The sequence below is a fragment of the Rhinopithecus roxellana genome, chromosome 1, assembly GCF_007565055.1.
Source record: "Rhinopithecus roxellana isolate Shanxi Qingling chromosome 1, ASM756505v1, whole genome shotgun sequence".
NCBI lineage: Eukaryota > Metazoa > Chordata > Mammalia > Primates > Cercopithecidae > Rhinopithecus > Rhinopithecus roxellana.
In genome coordinates, this window is record NC_044549.1 from 92,035,272 (window position 1) to 92,053,806 (window position 18,535).

At 40.2% G+C, this 18,535-nt stretch overlaps 1 protein-coding gene across 7 annotated transcripts in view; it reads left to right on the plus strand.

Annotated features, from left to right (window-relative positions):
* ATG7 (autophagy related 7) overlaps positions 1-18,535 on the plus strand; it is a 277,811-nt gene that overhangs the window by 71,492 nt on the left and 187,784 nt on the right. For 6 of the 7 annotated variants that reach the window (XM_010377280.2, XM_030927947.1, XM_030927952.1 and 3 more), the window contains 3 exons: positions 5,650-5,808; positions 15,309-15,503; positions 17,776-17,979. In XM_010377280.2, the coding sequence (XP_010375582.1) occupies positions 5,650-5,808; positions 15,309-15,503; positions 17,776-17,979 (558 nt within the window). The remainder of the gene's footprint in view (positions 1-5,649; positions 5,809-15,308; positions 15,504-17,775; positions 17,980-18,535) is intronic. The other variant, XM_030927958.1, reaches the window with a different exon arrangement.

The window sequence follows — 18,535 nt, forward strand, 5'->3', positions numbered from 1 at the left end:
ACAGTGTTAGCCAGGATGGTCTCGATCTCCTGACCTCGTGATCCGCCTGTCTCAGCCTCCCAAAGTGCTGGGATTACAGGCTTGAGCCACCGCGCCCGGCCCTTTTCTTATCTTTTTAAGTGTAAAAGAAATACAAGCTTTTATCATCAGATAGAAACAGAAAGTCCTCCACACCCATCGCAAGTCCCATTTCCTGTTAAGCTGACTCTGTAGATTAGTATGCAGCCTCTTTCCCAGATGTTATTGTAGACATATCTAAATATAGAGAAATGTTTATCTTTGCTGATATTTATTTATATTTATAAAAATTAGATCATAGCATACTATCTATAACAGGTTTTTATTTTTAACTAGATAGAAAAATGACTGTGGCTACCTTTCTGTGTTTCCATAGTATGTATATGTGGTATTTTGTTGTATGACTATGTTCTTTATTTAATCAATTTCAGGTTACTTTCTATTTTTTTCTATTAGATACTGTTCTCTGTTAGAGAACATTCTTATACTTGTATGTTTATTCATCCATAGGATTTTTTTTTTTTTAGGAAGAAAGCCCTAGTCATAGAATTGCTATGTTAGAGAGAGTTTAGAATTTGAATGTAAATATTTTATTTATGTTTGTCATTAATTTTTTTTTTTTTTTTGAGACAAAGTCGCACTCTGTCACCCAGGCCAGAGTGCAGTGGCATGATCTCAGCTCACTGCAACCTCCGCCTCCTGAGTTCAGCGATTCTCCTTCCTCAACTTCCTGAGTAGCTGGGACTACAGGTGTACACCACTACACCTGGCTAATTTTTGTATTTTTAGTAGAGACAGGGTTTCGCCATGTTGTCCAGGTTGGTCTTGAACTCTTGCCCTCAAGTGTTCTGCCTGCCTTGGCCTTCCAAAGTGCTGGGTTTACAAGTGTGAGCCACCACGCCTGGTCAAAAATTTTTTTCAAACGAAATTGCCTTCCAAAAATGTTACACATATGAGACACAGAACTTTTTTCCACACTTTTGCCAAAATTGGATATGTCAACTTTTGAAATCTCAGTCAGTTAAGTAACATTTATTGTTTCAATTTGCATTTCTTTAATTAGCAAGGGTGAGTTTAATTTTATTTCTTTTGTGAGTTTTATTTTTTTGATTCATGTTCTTTGGGTTGTGTCTTTTATTGATTTAGAGTTCTTTTTATTGGGCAATTAACCTTTTTTCTGTATTATGATGCAAATGTTTTTCTCAGTTTATCTAAGGTATCTTTAGCCATATAAAATTTTTTTTCAGCTTTATGTTATTATATGTATCAGTCTTTTCCTTTGTGGCTTATGGAACTCTTGTTTTTATGTTACAGCTTTATGAATATGGAAATTTTTTGGTTATATGATGAGGGGTAAAGATCTAGCTACTTTTGCACAAAATGGATTGTTAGTTGTTTTAATGGCATTTATTCCGTAATCTAAATCATTTTTCTGTCTTTATCAAATGCTAAACCCCCTTACATACCTGAGTCTCTATGGATTCTCTATTTTTTTTTTTTTTTTTTTTTTGAGACGGAGTCTCGCTCTGTCTCCCAGGCTGGAGTGCAGTGGCGCCATATCGGGTCACCGCAAGCTCCGCCTCCCGGGTTCCCGCCATTCTCCTGCCTCAGCCTCCGGAGTAGCTGGGACTACAGGCGCCTGCCACCACGCCCGGCTAATTTTTTGTATTTTTAGTAGAGACAGGGTTTCACCGTGTTAGCCAGGATGGTCTCGATATCCTGACCTCGTGATCCGCCCGCCTTGGCCTCCCAAAGTGCTGGGATTACAGGCGTGAGCCACCGCGCCTGGCCTGGATTCTCTATTTTGACTCATTGATCTATTTTTTTATTCCTATATTCATACTCACTGTTTTAGTTGAAATTACAATGTATTTATAGATAAATTAGAAGGAATTGATGTATTTTTATGACATTAATCCTTAGTTCTGGGAGCATGGTGTATCTCTTAATTAGATCATCTTTGTCTTTCAGTAGTATTTTCTTTATATAGGCCTTGCATGTATCTAATTTAGTTTGAATATTGTATTTCTACATATTTAATGATGTTTTTTCCTTTAGAGATATTTTCTCCCATTAAACTTTCCAGTTGACTATTACTGGGATGTAGGAAAAATAGTGAATTTTGCATATTTATCTTTGGCCATCTTTCTAAGCTCTCTTAGTTCTAAGAGTTTTTTATTCTTTTGTAGCTTAATAGTATTCCTCACCAACACTTATATCTTTCTTTTCCTTGTCTTATAAGACTAGGTAGAACTCCACAGTAATGTAGACGAATGGCAGTGAGAGTTGTTATCTTTGTTTTGTTGCCGACTTTAATGAGAGCAACATTAAAGTCATTAAAACATTGAAACTCTTGTTTTTACCTTTAATTTTGATATTGGTTTCTGGTAAGTGTTCTTTATAATTTAAAGAAGCTGATTTCTGCTTCCGCATGTTTATATCAGAAATGTTGAGCTTTATTAACTACGTTTATCAAGACAAAGTATTCTAATGTTGAGCATTCCTAGAATAAACCCTATTTGTACACGGTATCTTATTCTTCTCATATACCCTTGATTTCAATTAGTAATGTTTTGTTTTTGAATGTTACATCTCGGCCGGGCACAGTGGCTCACACGTGCAATCCCAGCAGTTTGGGAGGCCAAGGTGGGTGGATCGTTTGAGTCAGGAGTTTGAGACCAGCCTGGACAACATGGCGAAATCCCATCTCTACAAAAAAAAAAAAAAAAAAAAATACAAAAATTAGCCAGGCTGTGGTGGCGCGTGCCTGTAGTTGCAGCTGCTCGGGAGCTGAGGTGGGAGGATTGCCTCAGTCCAGGAGGTTTGAGGCTGTAGTGAGCTAAGATCGTGCCACTGCTCTCCAGCCTGGGTGACAGAGCAAGACACTGTCTCAATCAACCAATTAATTAGTCAATAAATTTTACATCTCACTTCATAAGTCAAATTGGTTTATCATCATATTATTCCCTATTCTATCTGTATATTTTATAGCTACATTATGCTAGCTTTATAAAATAAACTTAAAACATTCTGCCTTTTTCTAAGCTCCAGAACAGTTTAAATAAATGGATTGTCTGTTCCTTGATGGTTAAGTAAAATTCAGTTATAAATCCGTCTGGGCCTGATGCATTTAAGCATTTTGTTGGTTGGGGCAGTGGGGGTGCTGGGAATCTGTGAACTTCTACATGTGTTTCTGGGTTGACTCACCTTTTTAGATTTTGTACTGCTTTTCTAGCTTTAACAATTAATTGACATAAAATATATATGGTATTCTCTTATTTTTTAAATCTTTTTATCTTTTAAAAAATCTTTTCATATTCCTAATGTTGTATATTTGTGTTTTCTCTTTTTTTCTCATATTCAGTCTTGCTAGAGAAGCTTGTCTATTTTATCAGTCTTTTCGGAGCATTACTTTATTTATTCTATAATTTTTGTTTTCTGTCTCATTTTGCTTTCAGATTCATAAATACCTACTTTTATCTTTATTAATTTTTTCTTCTGTCTGTGGAATTTATTTTACTGTCTTTTTCTAGGTTCTAGAATTATTAGATGCTTAGATTTTCCTAATATTTTTCAAAATTGCAAAGTCAACATAAAGCTGTTATAGAAAATTTGTAAAGTATAAAAGTCATAAAGCAGGAAAGAAGACACTCATTTTCCTACTGCTTTTTCACTTGTTACTTTTCAGTGTTTAATATGTATTTTAACATTTTATTAGATATATAATGTCCTTTATTAGATATATAATAATGTCCTTTGCTGTTACCAATTAACATGTCATTTTTGTGCCTGTCTATGAGGCCTTCTTTTTATTTTTTGAGACAGGATCTGGCTTTGTTGCCCAGGCTGGACTGGACCTTGTGATCTTCCCACCTCGGCCTCCCGAGTAGTCAGGACTGCACGAGTTCACTGCAATGTCTGCTAAAGCTTTATGACTGTAGAATATGCCTTCTTCTATGATGAAACATAACTTACTGAACCCTTCTCCTAATGTTTAGCATTAACATTGTTTCCAATTTTTTACAATTGTAAATTGTGCTGCAAAGAACATCTTTGTGACTGCATCTTGGTCAGTATGTCAGACTACTTCTTCGGATAAATTGCTGGAAATAGGTCATAGGATATGGGTATTCTTAAGATTCTAGAAACATACTGCCAAATTGCTTTCCAGAAAGATTAGACCGCTTTAACATTCTCAATCAGTAAGATGATTTTCTCCCTACCACATCCTCACCAGCATTGAGTATCGTGATTTTCTTTCATCTTTGCAGATTAGCCATTTAAACTGTGTAGCATTCCAGGAAACCAAAAGTTAAGTTTGTGCAAATACACCTGCATGTGACTAACCTATGGCATGTTTGTAATGTATCTAGCTTTCTTCCCACTACCCAGCACGTTCCCAGACCGCCTTCCTTGCTATCCACTCATCAGTTGCTTTAAGGAATGCAAAAATACTTCAGAAATAAACATTCCCAAAGCAAGCACAAGTGACTTTATTCTCCCTCCATGGTAGGTTGCTTAGATGATGAAAATAATTACAAAACTGGGTGGGTAGACCAAAAGGTTACCAGTGGGCTTCAAAACAGCCTGTCTAACCTATACCTATGAAAGGCAGATTCTGGCCTGTTGTGCTCAACACTGAAAACGAATCTTGGGTCCTCGAGGGCTGGACCTCTGAAACCTTCAATCTAATTGAGTCTCTCAATTTCTAATGGAACGATAATGAAATAAGAGAGACAGCAGAATCTTAGCCTTATAGCCAGTCATGGCAGGACATCTCTTAGGTCCGTATGCTTATTTATGATCTACTAAAATATACCCACTGTACCCTACCCCAAGAAGTAGTCAACTTCATTTGGTTGCAACTCTGGAGAGCTCATTCATTCCCACCATTAACCAGATGTATACCTTAGGCAAATCACTTATCTTTCCTGGGCATCAGTTTCCATATCTGTAAAACAAAGTAATTGGACTAAGGATTTTAGAGATCCCGTCTACCTTTAAAATTGTATGGTTTTATAAAACTGTTATAGGAGACATAACTGAAGCCTATAAAACCGTGAAAACTGTTTCTAAGAATATAGACTTGTTCCCTAAATTCCAGGTTATTAATAAGGCTTTGTCTCTTGAAGAAATGGTACAAAATGTTCTAAAATATCATACAGTGGGAAATAATTTGTGAGTCATTTTTTTGAGGAGTTCATTCAGGCTTTAAGTGAGCTTCAAGAGTAGTTGTTATTTATATTTAATTATTCGTTAAGGGAAATCAAGGACATTTATGGGCTATTGCTAATCTTTTTAAAATGACAGCATAGACAATTCTTATGGCATTCACCTCCAAATCTTTGGTGACACTGTCAAAAATAATGAATTATTAGTCTGTCCCACTCTGACATTTTTTAATCTCATTGCTCCAGTAAACCAGACACTAAGTATATAATTATGTTGTTTTTTAAGGAAAGTCAACATTCTGTTTATCGTAACCTGAATTTGCACAATCCAGTTTCTGAAGTTTCTTGTGTTTTGAGGTTCCCAAGCTTCTCCAAACCAATACTCCTTTTGAGATTTCAAGAGACAGCACCCTGTGAAATGTTCATCAGAAACACACTATGATCTCCTGTTTCCACACAGGGTTGGGGCGTGAGACACATCACATTTGTGGACAATGCCAAGATCTCCTACTCCAATCCTGTGAGGCAACCTCTCTATGAGTTTGAAGATTGCCTAGTGGGTGGTAAGCCCAAGGCTCTGGCTGCAGCAGACCGGCTCCAGAAAATATTCCCCGGTGTGGTATGTTGATGCTTTTGCAGAGGTTTTCTGTTATATCTATAAATGTTTAAGTCTTGGGAAATGAGGCCCTTGTGGCATTGAAGAAAGAGAATCAGACATCTGTCACTTTCTACCAGCCACTCACCATGTGGCTCAGCCTCTGTTTCCTCATCTGAGAGAGGGATAAAAAAACATAACCTGCAATCCCAGTGTGTCTGGAGTTGGTTCCTTCTGGTGGGTTCTTGGTCTTGCTGACTTCAAGAATGAAGTTGCAGACTTTCACGGTGAGTGTTACAGCTCTTAAAGATGGTGTGTCTGGAATTTGTACCTTCAGATGTGTCCTGAGTTTCTTCCTTCCGGTGGGTTTGTGGGGTTCCTTCTGGTGGGTTCTTGGTCTTACTGACTTCAAGAATGAAGCTGCGGACCTTTGCGGTGAGTGTTACAGCTCCTGAAGATGGTATGTCTGGAGTTTGTTCCTTCAGATGTGTCTGGAGTTTCTTCCTTCTGGTGGGTTCTTGGTCTCACTGACTTCAAGAATGAAGCCGCAGACTTTCGCGGCGAGTGTTACAGCTCTTAAAGGTGGTGCAGACCCAAAGGGTGAGCAGCAGCAAGATTTATTGTGAAGAGTGAAAGAACAAAGCTTCCACAGCGTGGAAGGGGACCCGAGCAGGTTGCCACTGCTGGCTGGGGTGGCCAGCTTTTATTCCCTTATTTGTCCCAGCCCATGTCATGCTGATTGTTCCGTTTTACAGAGTGCTGATTGGTCCGTTTCACGGAGTGCTGATTGATGTGTTTACAAACCTTTAGCTAGACACAGAGCACTGACTGGTGTGTTTTTACAGAGTGCTGATTGGTGGGTTTACAATCCTTTAGACACAGAGCGCTGATTGGTGTGTTTTTACAGAGTGCTGATGGGTGTGTTTACAATCCTCTAGCTAGACACAGAGTGCTAATTGGTGCGTTTTTACAGAGTGCTGATTGGTGCCTTTACAATCCTTTAGCTAGACACAGAGTGCTGATTGGTGCATTTTTACAGAGTGCTGATTGGTGCATTTACAATCCTCTAGCTAGACAGAAAAGTTCTCCAAGTCCCCATTCGACCCAGGAAGTCCAGCTGGTTTCACCTCTCACCAGCACTTTGGGAGGCTAAGGCAGGAGGCTCACTTGAGTCCAGGAGTTTGAGACCAGCCTGGGCAACATAGTGAGACCCCATCTCTGTAAAATACAATTAGCCAGGTGTGGTGGTGGTGTGCACCTGTAGTCCCAGTTACGCTGGTGGCTGAAACAAAAGGATTGCTTAAGCCTGGGAGGTCAAGGCTGCAGTGAGCTGTGATCATGCCATTGCACTCAAGCCTAGGTGACAAAGCGAAACCCTGTCTAAATAATATAATAATAATAATAATAATTAATCTTTCTCACATATTCTTGTGAAAATGAAATGAGGAATGTCTGAAGAAATGGTTTGTAAGTTGCAAAGCATTATGAGTTTAAGTTGAGGAATTTAGGAGTGTATATATTTTTATATCCTGCCTGGTTCCAAAGAGATTTGCAGTGGCTCAGATCTAAGATACTATTTTTCCTCTATCACCAAAATACTTGGTAGTTACTTAGTACAGATTTATGAAATTAAATTGAATGCAACTCTTCATGTAGAAGAAAGATTGGGCTGAAAGTTTAGCTTTTTGCTCTAGCTGCTTCTGGTTTTTGAGTTATATCATTAGAAATACCAGATAACAAGAGAAAAGTCATTCAGCTCCTTTCATTTAAAATCTTGACAGTTTTCTTTTTTTAAGGTCAACCAGCAAACGATATTCTGCCTCTTGAATACTTAATTTATCTGACAGGAGTTAGATTAGGTGTCTCCAAAGCATTTGTTCATACTTAAAGTGCCAGAAGAGGTTGTCAGTCCTAACCAAAAAGAAAAAAAAAGCCCATTTTCTCAAAGTTTCTCTCTTTAGTCACTTTGTATTAGATTCATCCATTTTAAAAATCTTTGCTTTAGAAGCATTGTTAATGTTTTCATCCATTTCACTAGAGTCCCTGAGGAACATCATTTATTGGGTTTAACAGTATTGATTCACCACCCGCTATGTAGCCAGCTATGTGCTAGATGCTGAAAAAAATAAGTTGCAACCCTGTCATTGAGGAGCCATATTAGTTAGATTTCTGCTGGGACAATATTGCATATCACGCAATCCCAAAATCTCAGTGGCTTACAATTGCAAACATTTATTTCCTGTTCATGGATGTGCAGGTTGGCTGTGGTTCAGCTGTGTCACTAGGCTGAACTTACTCAATAAGCCACATAACTTGGAGTCAGGTTCCAGTCCATTGTATTTGTTATTTTCAAAATCTAGGCTAAAGGAGGAATAGTCATTTGTGTCCTACTCTTCCTACAGTAGAAGGTTTAAGCTTAAAAGGGTTGGTAATTATTATGCCTTAAAGTCTTAGCTCAACAATGGTACAGTGTGATGTATTCCATTTCTGTTACCAAAGCAAGTCACAGGATCAAGCCCAAAGTCATTGACATTAGTCAATGTACTCCTCCTAGTAGGAGGTCTTGCAAAGGTCACGTTGCAAAGAGTGAGGATATATAATTACTAGAGGGAGGAGGTGCCTAGTTGGGAAGAATAATCCAGTCTAGGCTGTGCAAGTGGCTGAAGCTTGTAAACCCAGCGCTTTGGGAGGCTGAAGTGGGAGGAGATCGCTTAAGGCCAGAAGTTCGAGACCAGCCTGGGCAACCTAGTGAGACCCTAGCACACACACACACACACACACAAAGGAATAATCCAATCTATTATTGGAGAGTATTATGAACTCCCTTTAGGACCCAGACAGACCTGGCTTTGAACCTGAGCTCTGTCACTTATTAGATGCCTCAAATTTTTGTTTACCCAAATCCTAGTCATTGTCAGTGACACAATACAGTTCCCCCTTCCCACTGTTTATTTGTTTAGTTGTTCTATTACTTACTTGCATGTCAAGTAGTGTATTTAAGACCTACTATGTTCCAGGGACAGGGGAACTAGACAGACATGTGGAGCTTAAAGTCTAGTGGGGGATGGTGATTAACAAATACTTTCACAAATACTTATCATTGTAATACATGCGGGAAGCAGGAGCTCAGTTGCCATGAGAATGTATAACAGATAGACCTGACCTAGACGAGGGGTGGACTGGGAAGACTTTTGAGGAAACAAACCCCTGAAGGATGAGTGGGAGTTAGCTAGGTTGAGGGTAGTGGAGCTGTCTGTGCAAATGCCTGAGGTAGGATGAGCATGGTACTTTTGTGGAATTGGAAGAAAACCAGGGTGGCTGCAACATAGAAGTCAAAGAAGATGAGGAGGAAGAGAAGGCTGAGGTGGGAGCAAGGATCGCCATGCTGGGCCTGAGAGAGCAAGTCCAACTGTTCTTGGAAACAGCCCTCCGGCATCAAGCCTCTTCCTTCACACTTACATTGTGTTACTCTGTTTTCCTTGTTGGACTAGTAAGTCCCCCAGGCCAGGGTCCATGTCTTCTATACTTTTATTCTTCATGCCTTATAAATAATAGTAGATAATATATACAACCCATCGAAGTACTAGTATAATTCATCACATTCATGAAAAATACTTGTGAAACTATTTAACTTATTGGGTAGCCAGCCTTAAGGGGCTTTCCTTATATGCTTGATTTAGTACAGTTTCTTCATTCAACGGATACTTATTCATCACCTTCCTTCTACCAGGCTATGGAGAAAAGACTCAACCTAAGTGAACAAGACATGGTTCTGCCCTTATAGAACTTATATTTTATTGAATTATAATTGAAATACTAAATAAAAGGATAAGTAGACATTGCTCAGGAAATATAGAAGAGCAGGACCTGGACAGGTGTAGGGGGGCGGGGGCAGGGAAAGCCTTCTTAAGGAAGTGACATTTGGTCTGAGCTCTGAAGGAATTGATCAGAAGGGGTCTTGGGGAGGGAGGCAAGGACCAGAGAGTGGTGGGAAAGGCCAGGGACCAGGAGGAGCATTCCAGGGAAGAAAAGTGGACTTTTGAAGGTAAGAACTGTGTTAAATGCAGACTTCCTAGATATCTGGTTACCTGGAAAAGTTAGAAAGATTGGTTTTATTAATGCAAGATTATCTAATTTGGGCTATCCCTTACTTGTTATTGCAAGATTCTAATCTCAATGCTTGAAGTCGAGTGACATTTGACTTGGAAAAGAAAAAAATAATGGGTGATAGACCCTTTTAAAATGTTTAAATTTTGGGCTGGGCACAGTGACTGATGCCTGTAATCCCAGCACTTTGGGAGGCTGAGGTGAGCAGATCATGAGGTTAAGAGATCAAGATCATCCTGGCCAACACAACAGAGTTTAGTGAAACCCTGTCTCTACTAAAAATACAAAAATGAGCTGGGTGTGGTGGCACGCACCTGTAGTCCCAGCTACTCAGGAGGCTGAAGCAGGAGAATCATTTGAACTGGGAGGTGGAGGTTACAGTGAGCCGAGATCGCACCACTGCATTCCAGCCTGGTGACAGAGCGAGAGTCTGTCTCAAAAAAAAAAAAGAAAGAAAGAAAGAAAAATTTTAAATTTTGAAATAGTAAATTCATAGGAAGTGATTTGATTTGGATGTCCTCTGCAAATCTCATGTTGAATTGTGATCTTCACTGTTGGAGGTGGGGCTGGTGGGAGGTGTTTGGGTCATGGAGGTGGATCCCTCATGTATGGTTTGGTGCCCGCCCCACATTAATGAGTGAGTTCTCGATGTCTTAGTTCATGTGAGCAAGAGCTAGTTGTTTGAAAGAGCCTGGCATCTCTCCTGCTCCCTCCCTTGCCATGTGATGCACCTGCTCCCCCTTTGCCTTTCACTATGAGTGGAAGCTTCCCTCATCAGAAGCAGATGCCAGCACTATACTTCTTGTACAACCTGGAGAACCACAAGCCAAATAAACCTCTTTTCATTTAATTGCCTCAAGTATTCCTTTATAGCAGTGTGAAATGGACTAACACAGGAAATGCAAAGAAGTGTACCAGGAGGTCATGAGCACCCTTCACCCTGCTTCTCCTGGCTGACAGAACTCAGGGACAGGGTGGTTTCACTGAATAGCTGGCCCGAAAAACCTTAAACACTCCCTCAGAACTAGAGAGTTTGACTTTCGTTTTTTGCTCTAAAATATATTTATCCCAAACTAACTGTACTCTGGCCCCAGATCTTCCAGTATCTCAAATGTCCAGCTCATAAGAAACACTTGCATTTTATCTGTATGGTATTCTTTGACTAATTCCTTCTCTTCTACTCCAGGATATAGGTGTCACATTGGCCCTTTCCATGTGCCTTTAAAAATGCTGTGATAAAATTATATGAAAAGAACTGCTCTGCTACAAATACCTGATCTTGGGGAAGAGTAACTTGAATAAGAAAACAACTGATCTTCTATAAATCAAATAGCTATTTGAGGCAATAAGATGTTGGATTATGAGACCAGGCACAGTTGCTCATGCCTGTAATCCTAGTGCTTTGGGAGGCTGAGGCAGGTGGATCATGAAGTCAAGAGATTGAGACCCATCCTGGCCAACAGAGTGAAACCCCGTCTCTACTAAAAATACAAAAATTAGCGGGGCATGGTGGCACACACCTGTAGTCTCAGCTACTCGGGAGGCTGAGGCAGGAGAATTGCTTGAATCTGGGAGTCAGAGGTTGCAGTGAGCTGAGACCACGCCACTGCACTCCAGCCTGGTGACAGAGCAAGACTCCGTCTCACAGGAAAAAAAAAAAAAAAAAAGGTGTTGGATTATGGAGCCACACTTGAGGTTTTAAAACCTGAATTTGGACATCTGCTTCAACCCTGATGAGTAGTGGATACTGGACTAGCTCTGCCACCATAAACAATTACACACTGGGACAAAATATGTAAAATGATTCTTTTCAGACAGTGAACAGTAGGTAGTAAAAGACTGTGGTCCCAGACAGAGGGAAGGAAAGATTTGTCCCAGCTTATTACATGAAGGCACTTTCTGGCCCATGCTATAGCCTGTGGGAGCCCAGGGAGATACTCTTGGTCTCAGTGAGCTGAAGGAACAAGCAGAGTTCAGAGCAGCTGAGGTGGCTGGATTTTGCAGGACATAGTAACAGAAATGAGGGAGCTGTGCGCAGGAGTGCCTGGTAGCACCTTGAGTCTTTGACTGAATAGTGAGCTGTATGTACTCACAGCACAACAGTCAGACCAGGCAAAAACACACTACCAGAGAGCTATGAGCAGAATGGAGATTCCAGAGCTCACACAAGCTGGGAGACACTGGAGTCCTGTATACAGAGTGGAGAGACCTCACTGAATACTCTGAGCCTTTAAGTGACACCCAGAATGGCCCCTATAAAGTTTCTAGGGGAAAGCATCTTAGTGGTCTTGTAATAAAGATTTCTTAGGACCTAGTAAATACCATAAACTCAAAATGGTAACTTGGTTGACTTTATACAAATTTAAAACTTCTGCTTCTCAAAAGATGCCTTTCAAAGAAGGAAAAAACTGGCCAAACTGAGAAGACATATGTGGTCCTGTTTTATCCAGAATATGCAAGATAACTCCTACCACTCAATAACAAGACACACAAACCAACTTTTTTTTTAAGGGGAAAAAAGCTTGAACAGGTACTTAATTCATGATGAAGATCTATAAATGGCCATTGAACATGTGAAAATGCTGAATGTCAATAGTCATCAGGGAAATACAAATTAAAACCAGAAAGATATATCACTTATACACCTACTAAAATGGCTGAGATTAAGAAGACTGACAATGCTAAATGTTGTCAGGGTGTGGAGCAAGAAAAACACTTATACATTGGTAAAATAACTACTTTGGAAATCTGGCTGTTTCTCATGAAATTTAACATATGCCCACCTTGTGACCCAGAAATTGTACTTTTAGATCTTTACCTAAGAGAAATGAAAACATATATACATGAAAATACTTATACAAAATTGTCCACGGCAACTTTGTTCAAAACAGCCCAAATCTAGAAATAACCCAAATCACCATCAACAGGAGAACTGATAAATAAATAATAGTATAATTACACCACAAAAGGAATGTATTATTGATACTTAACAATATGAATGAACCTCAAAAGCATTATGCTGAGCAAAAGAAGCCAAACACAAACAATTGTATACCCTAGCATATCATTTATGTGATATGTTCTAGAATAGTCTAATCTATAGCTTATGAAGTCAGATCAGTTGTCATCTGGGGACAAGTGGGGACCGACTAAGGGGGAACACAAGAGCATGTTCTGGCATCATGGAAATGTTCTATATCTTGATAGTTGTATGCAGTGGTTAATCTCTCATTTGTCAGAATACATTGAACTGTGCATGTAAGATCTGTGTATTTAACTTTATGTAAATTATACCTCAACCTGGCTGCACCTTTGAATCATCAGGGGAGTTTTAGAAAATATTGGTGCCTGGGCTCATTCCTAGAGATTTCCATTTAAATGGTCTGGGAAAAAGCTTGGCCATTAAACTCTCTAGGTGGTTCTGATATACAGCCAAGAAGAAAACCACTGTGTTGAAAGTTGCTGAATTCCAGCCTCTGGGATGTGGACATAACTGGTGGGCTCTTACGTTAGCTTACTGGCTGAAATTTTAGCAAGTAGAGATTTATTTAGGTTAGCAAAGTTACTTTATTATTCAAAAGTTCAGAATTGGTATTGCATGATTATGCTTCCATCTTGGTGTCATGAACATGCATACATAATAGTTCTTTGGATCAAGCTACCACCATTTAACATGCTTTGTCAACTGTAGTATGTCAGTAAGGTATTGCAGGTATTGCAATTATTACTGTAGTCATTGCTTTTATTATTGCTTATTACAGCATTTGGTACATGGTAGGTGCACAATGCTTAATGAATTAATTAATGAGATCCTGATAGCTGTGCTAGTCTCATTGTTAAAATAGACATGTTTGTGCACCTTTCTTCTTTCTGAAATCCTTTTTGCCTCACGTCCTTTCCTGCTTTGCTTGCCACTCTATTTTTCATTCCTTTTGAAATTGTTGTTCTTCCTTTTTGAATTCCAGAGATTAGGTTTAAAGTCGAAGATAATGAAAAAATATCCACAATCTACAAATTTGATATTTCTTTTTAAAAAGATCTGCTTGCCCTGTCCCTTGAGCTATTTTTCCAGTAAGTGAGGGGTTTTGGCAAATGAGTGAAAAAGGCGATGTTTTCAAACACTTCCCTATGGCCAGTGGTGTACCAGGGTTAAGGGTACAGTTTATGATTCTAGAACACATTCATCTTTTATGGAAAGTCAGTGTTCCTGGCTTCATTAGCACCCATATATGACTCACTGTTAATATGCCAAAATATTATGCGGTCATCAAGGGGTAGATGGTAAATTATAGAGCTGTTCTAAAGCGTGTGTAAAAAATCCCAATTCAGGGAACTCAGGTTGCTGGACAGCTTCTACTTTTGGACAGAGAGTGAAGCCTTACTCTGTCCCACACTCTGACATGACATCACCCACTGTAACTCCTTCTGCCCCACAAAAATATCTACATACTCATAAGTAGATCTTTTGGCTCTAAGTTAGCAAGTAGTTTTTTGTATTTGAGATTTTTTAAAATGAATATACCCCTGAAAGGATTAAGGCAAGATCATCAGTCATTCTAACCTAATGTGAATGTATTAGATAAAATTATATTTGCTAGAACACTCCATATGGAGATGTTTAACACTGAGGAAACAGAAGGGAGGGCAATTTGGAAGCAAATAGGAAGATATAGCCCAGTTGGAAAGAGGTACTTAGTCAGGGTACAGTGGCTTATGCCTGTCATTCCAGCACTTTAGAGGCCGAATCAGGAGGATTCCTTGAGCCAAGGTGTTCGAGAGCAGCCTGGGCAACATAGTGAAACCTATCTCTACTAAAAATTAAAAAATCATCCGGGTGTGGTGATGTGTGCCTGTAGTCCCAGCTACTTGGGAAGCTGAGGTAGGAGGATCCCTTGAGCCCAAGAGGTCATGGTTTCAGTGAACTATGATTGTGCCAGTGCCCTCTAGCCTTGGCAACAGAGCAAGACCTTGTCTGGAAAACAAAAACAAAAAACAAAAAGCCCCAAAACACAGAAAAGAAAAGAAAAGAAAAGAAAAAAAAACAGAGGTACTTGGGTAGGCAGAAGGTGCTGTGATAAAGTTTCTTGGCCTTTGGATGACTGGAAAGAGCCAAAGATACACAGTTTTCTCCAGTGTCCTTACCTCAGGTAGGATGAGCCCCCTCCACTTTGGAACTGAGATCCGTATGTCTTTGCTTGCTGCCCTGCCCTGCCTCAGGGCCCTGGGGTGATAGGTCAAGGTGTTCTAGGATGCAGAGGTGAAGAAGAGAGAGGGCATGGGAGGGGTGCAGCATAATAGTGCATAGGGAGAGCTCATGTAAGTGACCACAAGTAAGCGCAGGCAGCTGTGGGAAGTGTGGGCTGTGAGATATTGCCTATACCATTGCTCCAGACAACTACATCCTGGTGTTTCCCTAGAATGCCAGAGGATTCAACATGAGCATACCCATGCCTGGGCATCCAGTGAACTTCTCCAGTGTCACTCTGGAGCAAGCCCGCAGAGATGTGGAGCAACTGGAGCAGCTCATCGAAAGCCATGATGTCATTTTCCTGTTGATGGACACCAGGGAGAGCAGGTGGCTTCCTGCTGTCATTGCTGCAAGCAAGAGAAAGGTAGGCACTGTCTCTAATTATGATTTATGATTTAATGCACCACCACTCCAGACGGAGGAGTGTCCCTAACCTTCCCTTCCCCAGAGCAGAGATGTGGTTTGTGTGACCTGGTAGCATAGTGCCAAAGGGCTTCTGCTTCAGACTGTGTCTTCACCTCACACACCATCACCCAACGTAATAGGTATCATTTACTGCTTAATTTTCATAATAGTCTTTTGAGATACTCTACACTGAAAGGTATACTGTACTTACACTGAAACGTAAGCTCCAAGAGGACAGAGACTTGGTCTTATTCACCACTGCTTGGTCAATGACAACTTCGAGGGCCAACAGTGTTGAATAGTGAACTAAATCATGGTGCATACCTATGATGGAATAGTATGCAGCCATTCACAGTATGTTTTCTTTTCTTTTTTTTTTTTTTTTTTTGAGACGGAGTCTCGCTCTGTCACCCAGGCTGGAGTGCAGTGGCCGGATCTCAGCTCACTGCAAGCTCCGGCTCCCGGGTTTACGCCATTCTCCTGCCTCAGCCTCCTGAGTAGCTGGGACTACAGGTGCCCGCCACCACGCCCGGCTAGTTTTTTGTATTTTTTAGTAGAGACAGGGTTTCACCGTGTTAGCCAGGATGGTCTCGATCTCCTGACCTCGTGATCCGCCCGTCTTGGCCTCCCAAAGTGCTGGGATTACAGGCGTGAGCCACCGCGCCCGGCCACAGTATGTTTTCAAAGGAGTTTTAATAAGATGGAAAATGCCGCATTATATTAAATAAGGAAGATACAATATTGTATATATTTTATAGCAATTATGTTAAATATATATGTCTTCCTATGTATCTACTTATCTGTCTATTGAGAGAGGAGAGAGAAAGAGGGCAAGAAGAAGGGAGAAAGACAGAGAGAATGGGAGGGAAAGAGAGAAAATAATAGGAAAAAATACCCCAAACTGTTAATAATTTTTTGAGCTGTGGGTTAAGTGATTTTTTCTTTTGTAGTGTGTTTATCCTTTATTTTTCAAACTTTCTATATTATCAGAAATTTGGGATAATAAGTTAAATTAGAACTATGAAAAGTTGTTATAGTATAATGAAAAAAATGTTTTTTTAAAAATTCATGTGTTGGGCTGGACATGGTGGCTCACATCTGTAATCCTAGCACTTTGGGAGGATTGCTTGACACAGGAGTTTGAGACTAGCCTGGGCAACTTGGTGAGACTCTATCTCTAGAAAAAAAACAAAAAATTAGCTAGGTGTGGTGATGCACACTGGTGCTCCCAGCTACTCGGGAGGGTGAGGCAGGAAGATCATTTGAGCCTGGGAGGTTGAGGCTGCAGTGAACCAACATCACGCCATTGCATTCCAGCCTGGGCAATGGAGCAAGATCCCGTCTCAAAAACAAAAAACAAAACAACAAAATACTAACTATGCAGAGCCAGGCAGGCATGGTGGCATGTGCTTATAATTCCAGCTACTGGGATACCAAAAAAAATCTACATGAAGGGTGAATTATATGGTATGTGAATTATATCTCAATAAAGCTGTTATAAAAACAAACCTATGTGGACATGACAGTATAGTATAATGGTAGAAAGAATGTGTTTGAGAACACATTCTCAAAATGTGTTTTCTTGGTTTTATATACCTACTTCTTGCCAGATAAGTGACCTTGGGCAAGTTATAGAACTAACTTCTCTGACTTTCAGTATCCTCATCTATAAATAAGAAATGTTTGTTGAGTTTTTTTTTGTTTGCTTTTTTCTTTGTTGGAGATAGAATCTTGCTCTGTCGCCCAGGCTGGAGTGCAGTGGTGGAATCTTGGCTCACTGCAACCTCCACCTCCCAGGTTCAAGCGTTTCTCGTGCCTCTGCCTCCTGAGTAGCTGGGACTACTGGTGCATGCCACCATGCTCGGCTAATTTTTTTGTATTTTTAGTAGAGACAGGGTTTCATCATGTTGCCGGGCTGGTCTTGAACTCCTGACCTCAGACAGTCGGCCTCCCAAAGTGCTGGGATTACAGGTTATGAGCCACTGTGCCTGGTCTGTTTTGAGTTTCAAATGAAATTAAATAAGATAATTTATGATAATTGTGATATAATTAGGTCTTTTGTACTTAATAAGCCCTCAGTAGTGGGTAGCTTTTATCATCATTAACTTTTATAATCTAATTACACTTACTTGCAAAAAATAAATTTTAAAAAGTTGACAAATATGGAATTAGCCACAGCTTCAAATATATGTGTCTTTTAACTCTGCTCTTTTATTCCTTGAAACCTGCAGCTGGTCATCAATGCTGCCTTGGGATTTGACACATTTGTTGTCATGAGACATGGCCTAAAGAAACCAAAGCAGCAAGATGCTGGGGACTTGTATCCAAACCACCCTGTGGCATCTGCTGACCTCCTGGGCTCATCACTTTTTGCCAACATCCCTGGTTACAAGCTTGGCTGCTATTTCTGCAATGATGTGGTGGCCCCAGGAGATGTAAGTGGATTTCTCTTTAGTTCCAAATATTTCCTATCACCAACTTGTGCGCTGAGGCAGACAGACTCGGCCCTTTCATTTATGACTATTTAAATATTATCTTTTGGCCGGGCGCGGTGGCTCAAGGCTGTAATCCCAGCACTTTGGGAGGCCGAGAGGGGCGGATCACGAGGTCAGGAGATCGAGACCATCCTGGCCTACACGGTGAAACCCCGTCTCTACTAAAAAAATACAAAAAAAAAAAACTAGCCGGGCGAGGTGGCGGGCGCCTGTAGTCCCAGCTACTCGGGAGGCTGAGGCAGGAGAATGGCGTAAACCCGGGAGGCAGAGCTTGCAGTGAGCCGAGATCACGCCACTGCACTCCAGCCTGGGCGACAGAGCGAGACTCCGTCTCAAAAAAATAAAAATAAATAAATAAATAAAATAAAATAAATAAATAAATAAATATTATCTTTTAACAAAGAGAAGAATTCTCCAATTTCGGGAGGATGGCATTATCTTATTATGAACCTTGACTGGCGTCATCAACTGTACAGCTGTTCCTTGTTCACCAATA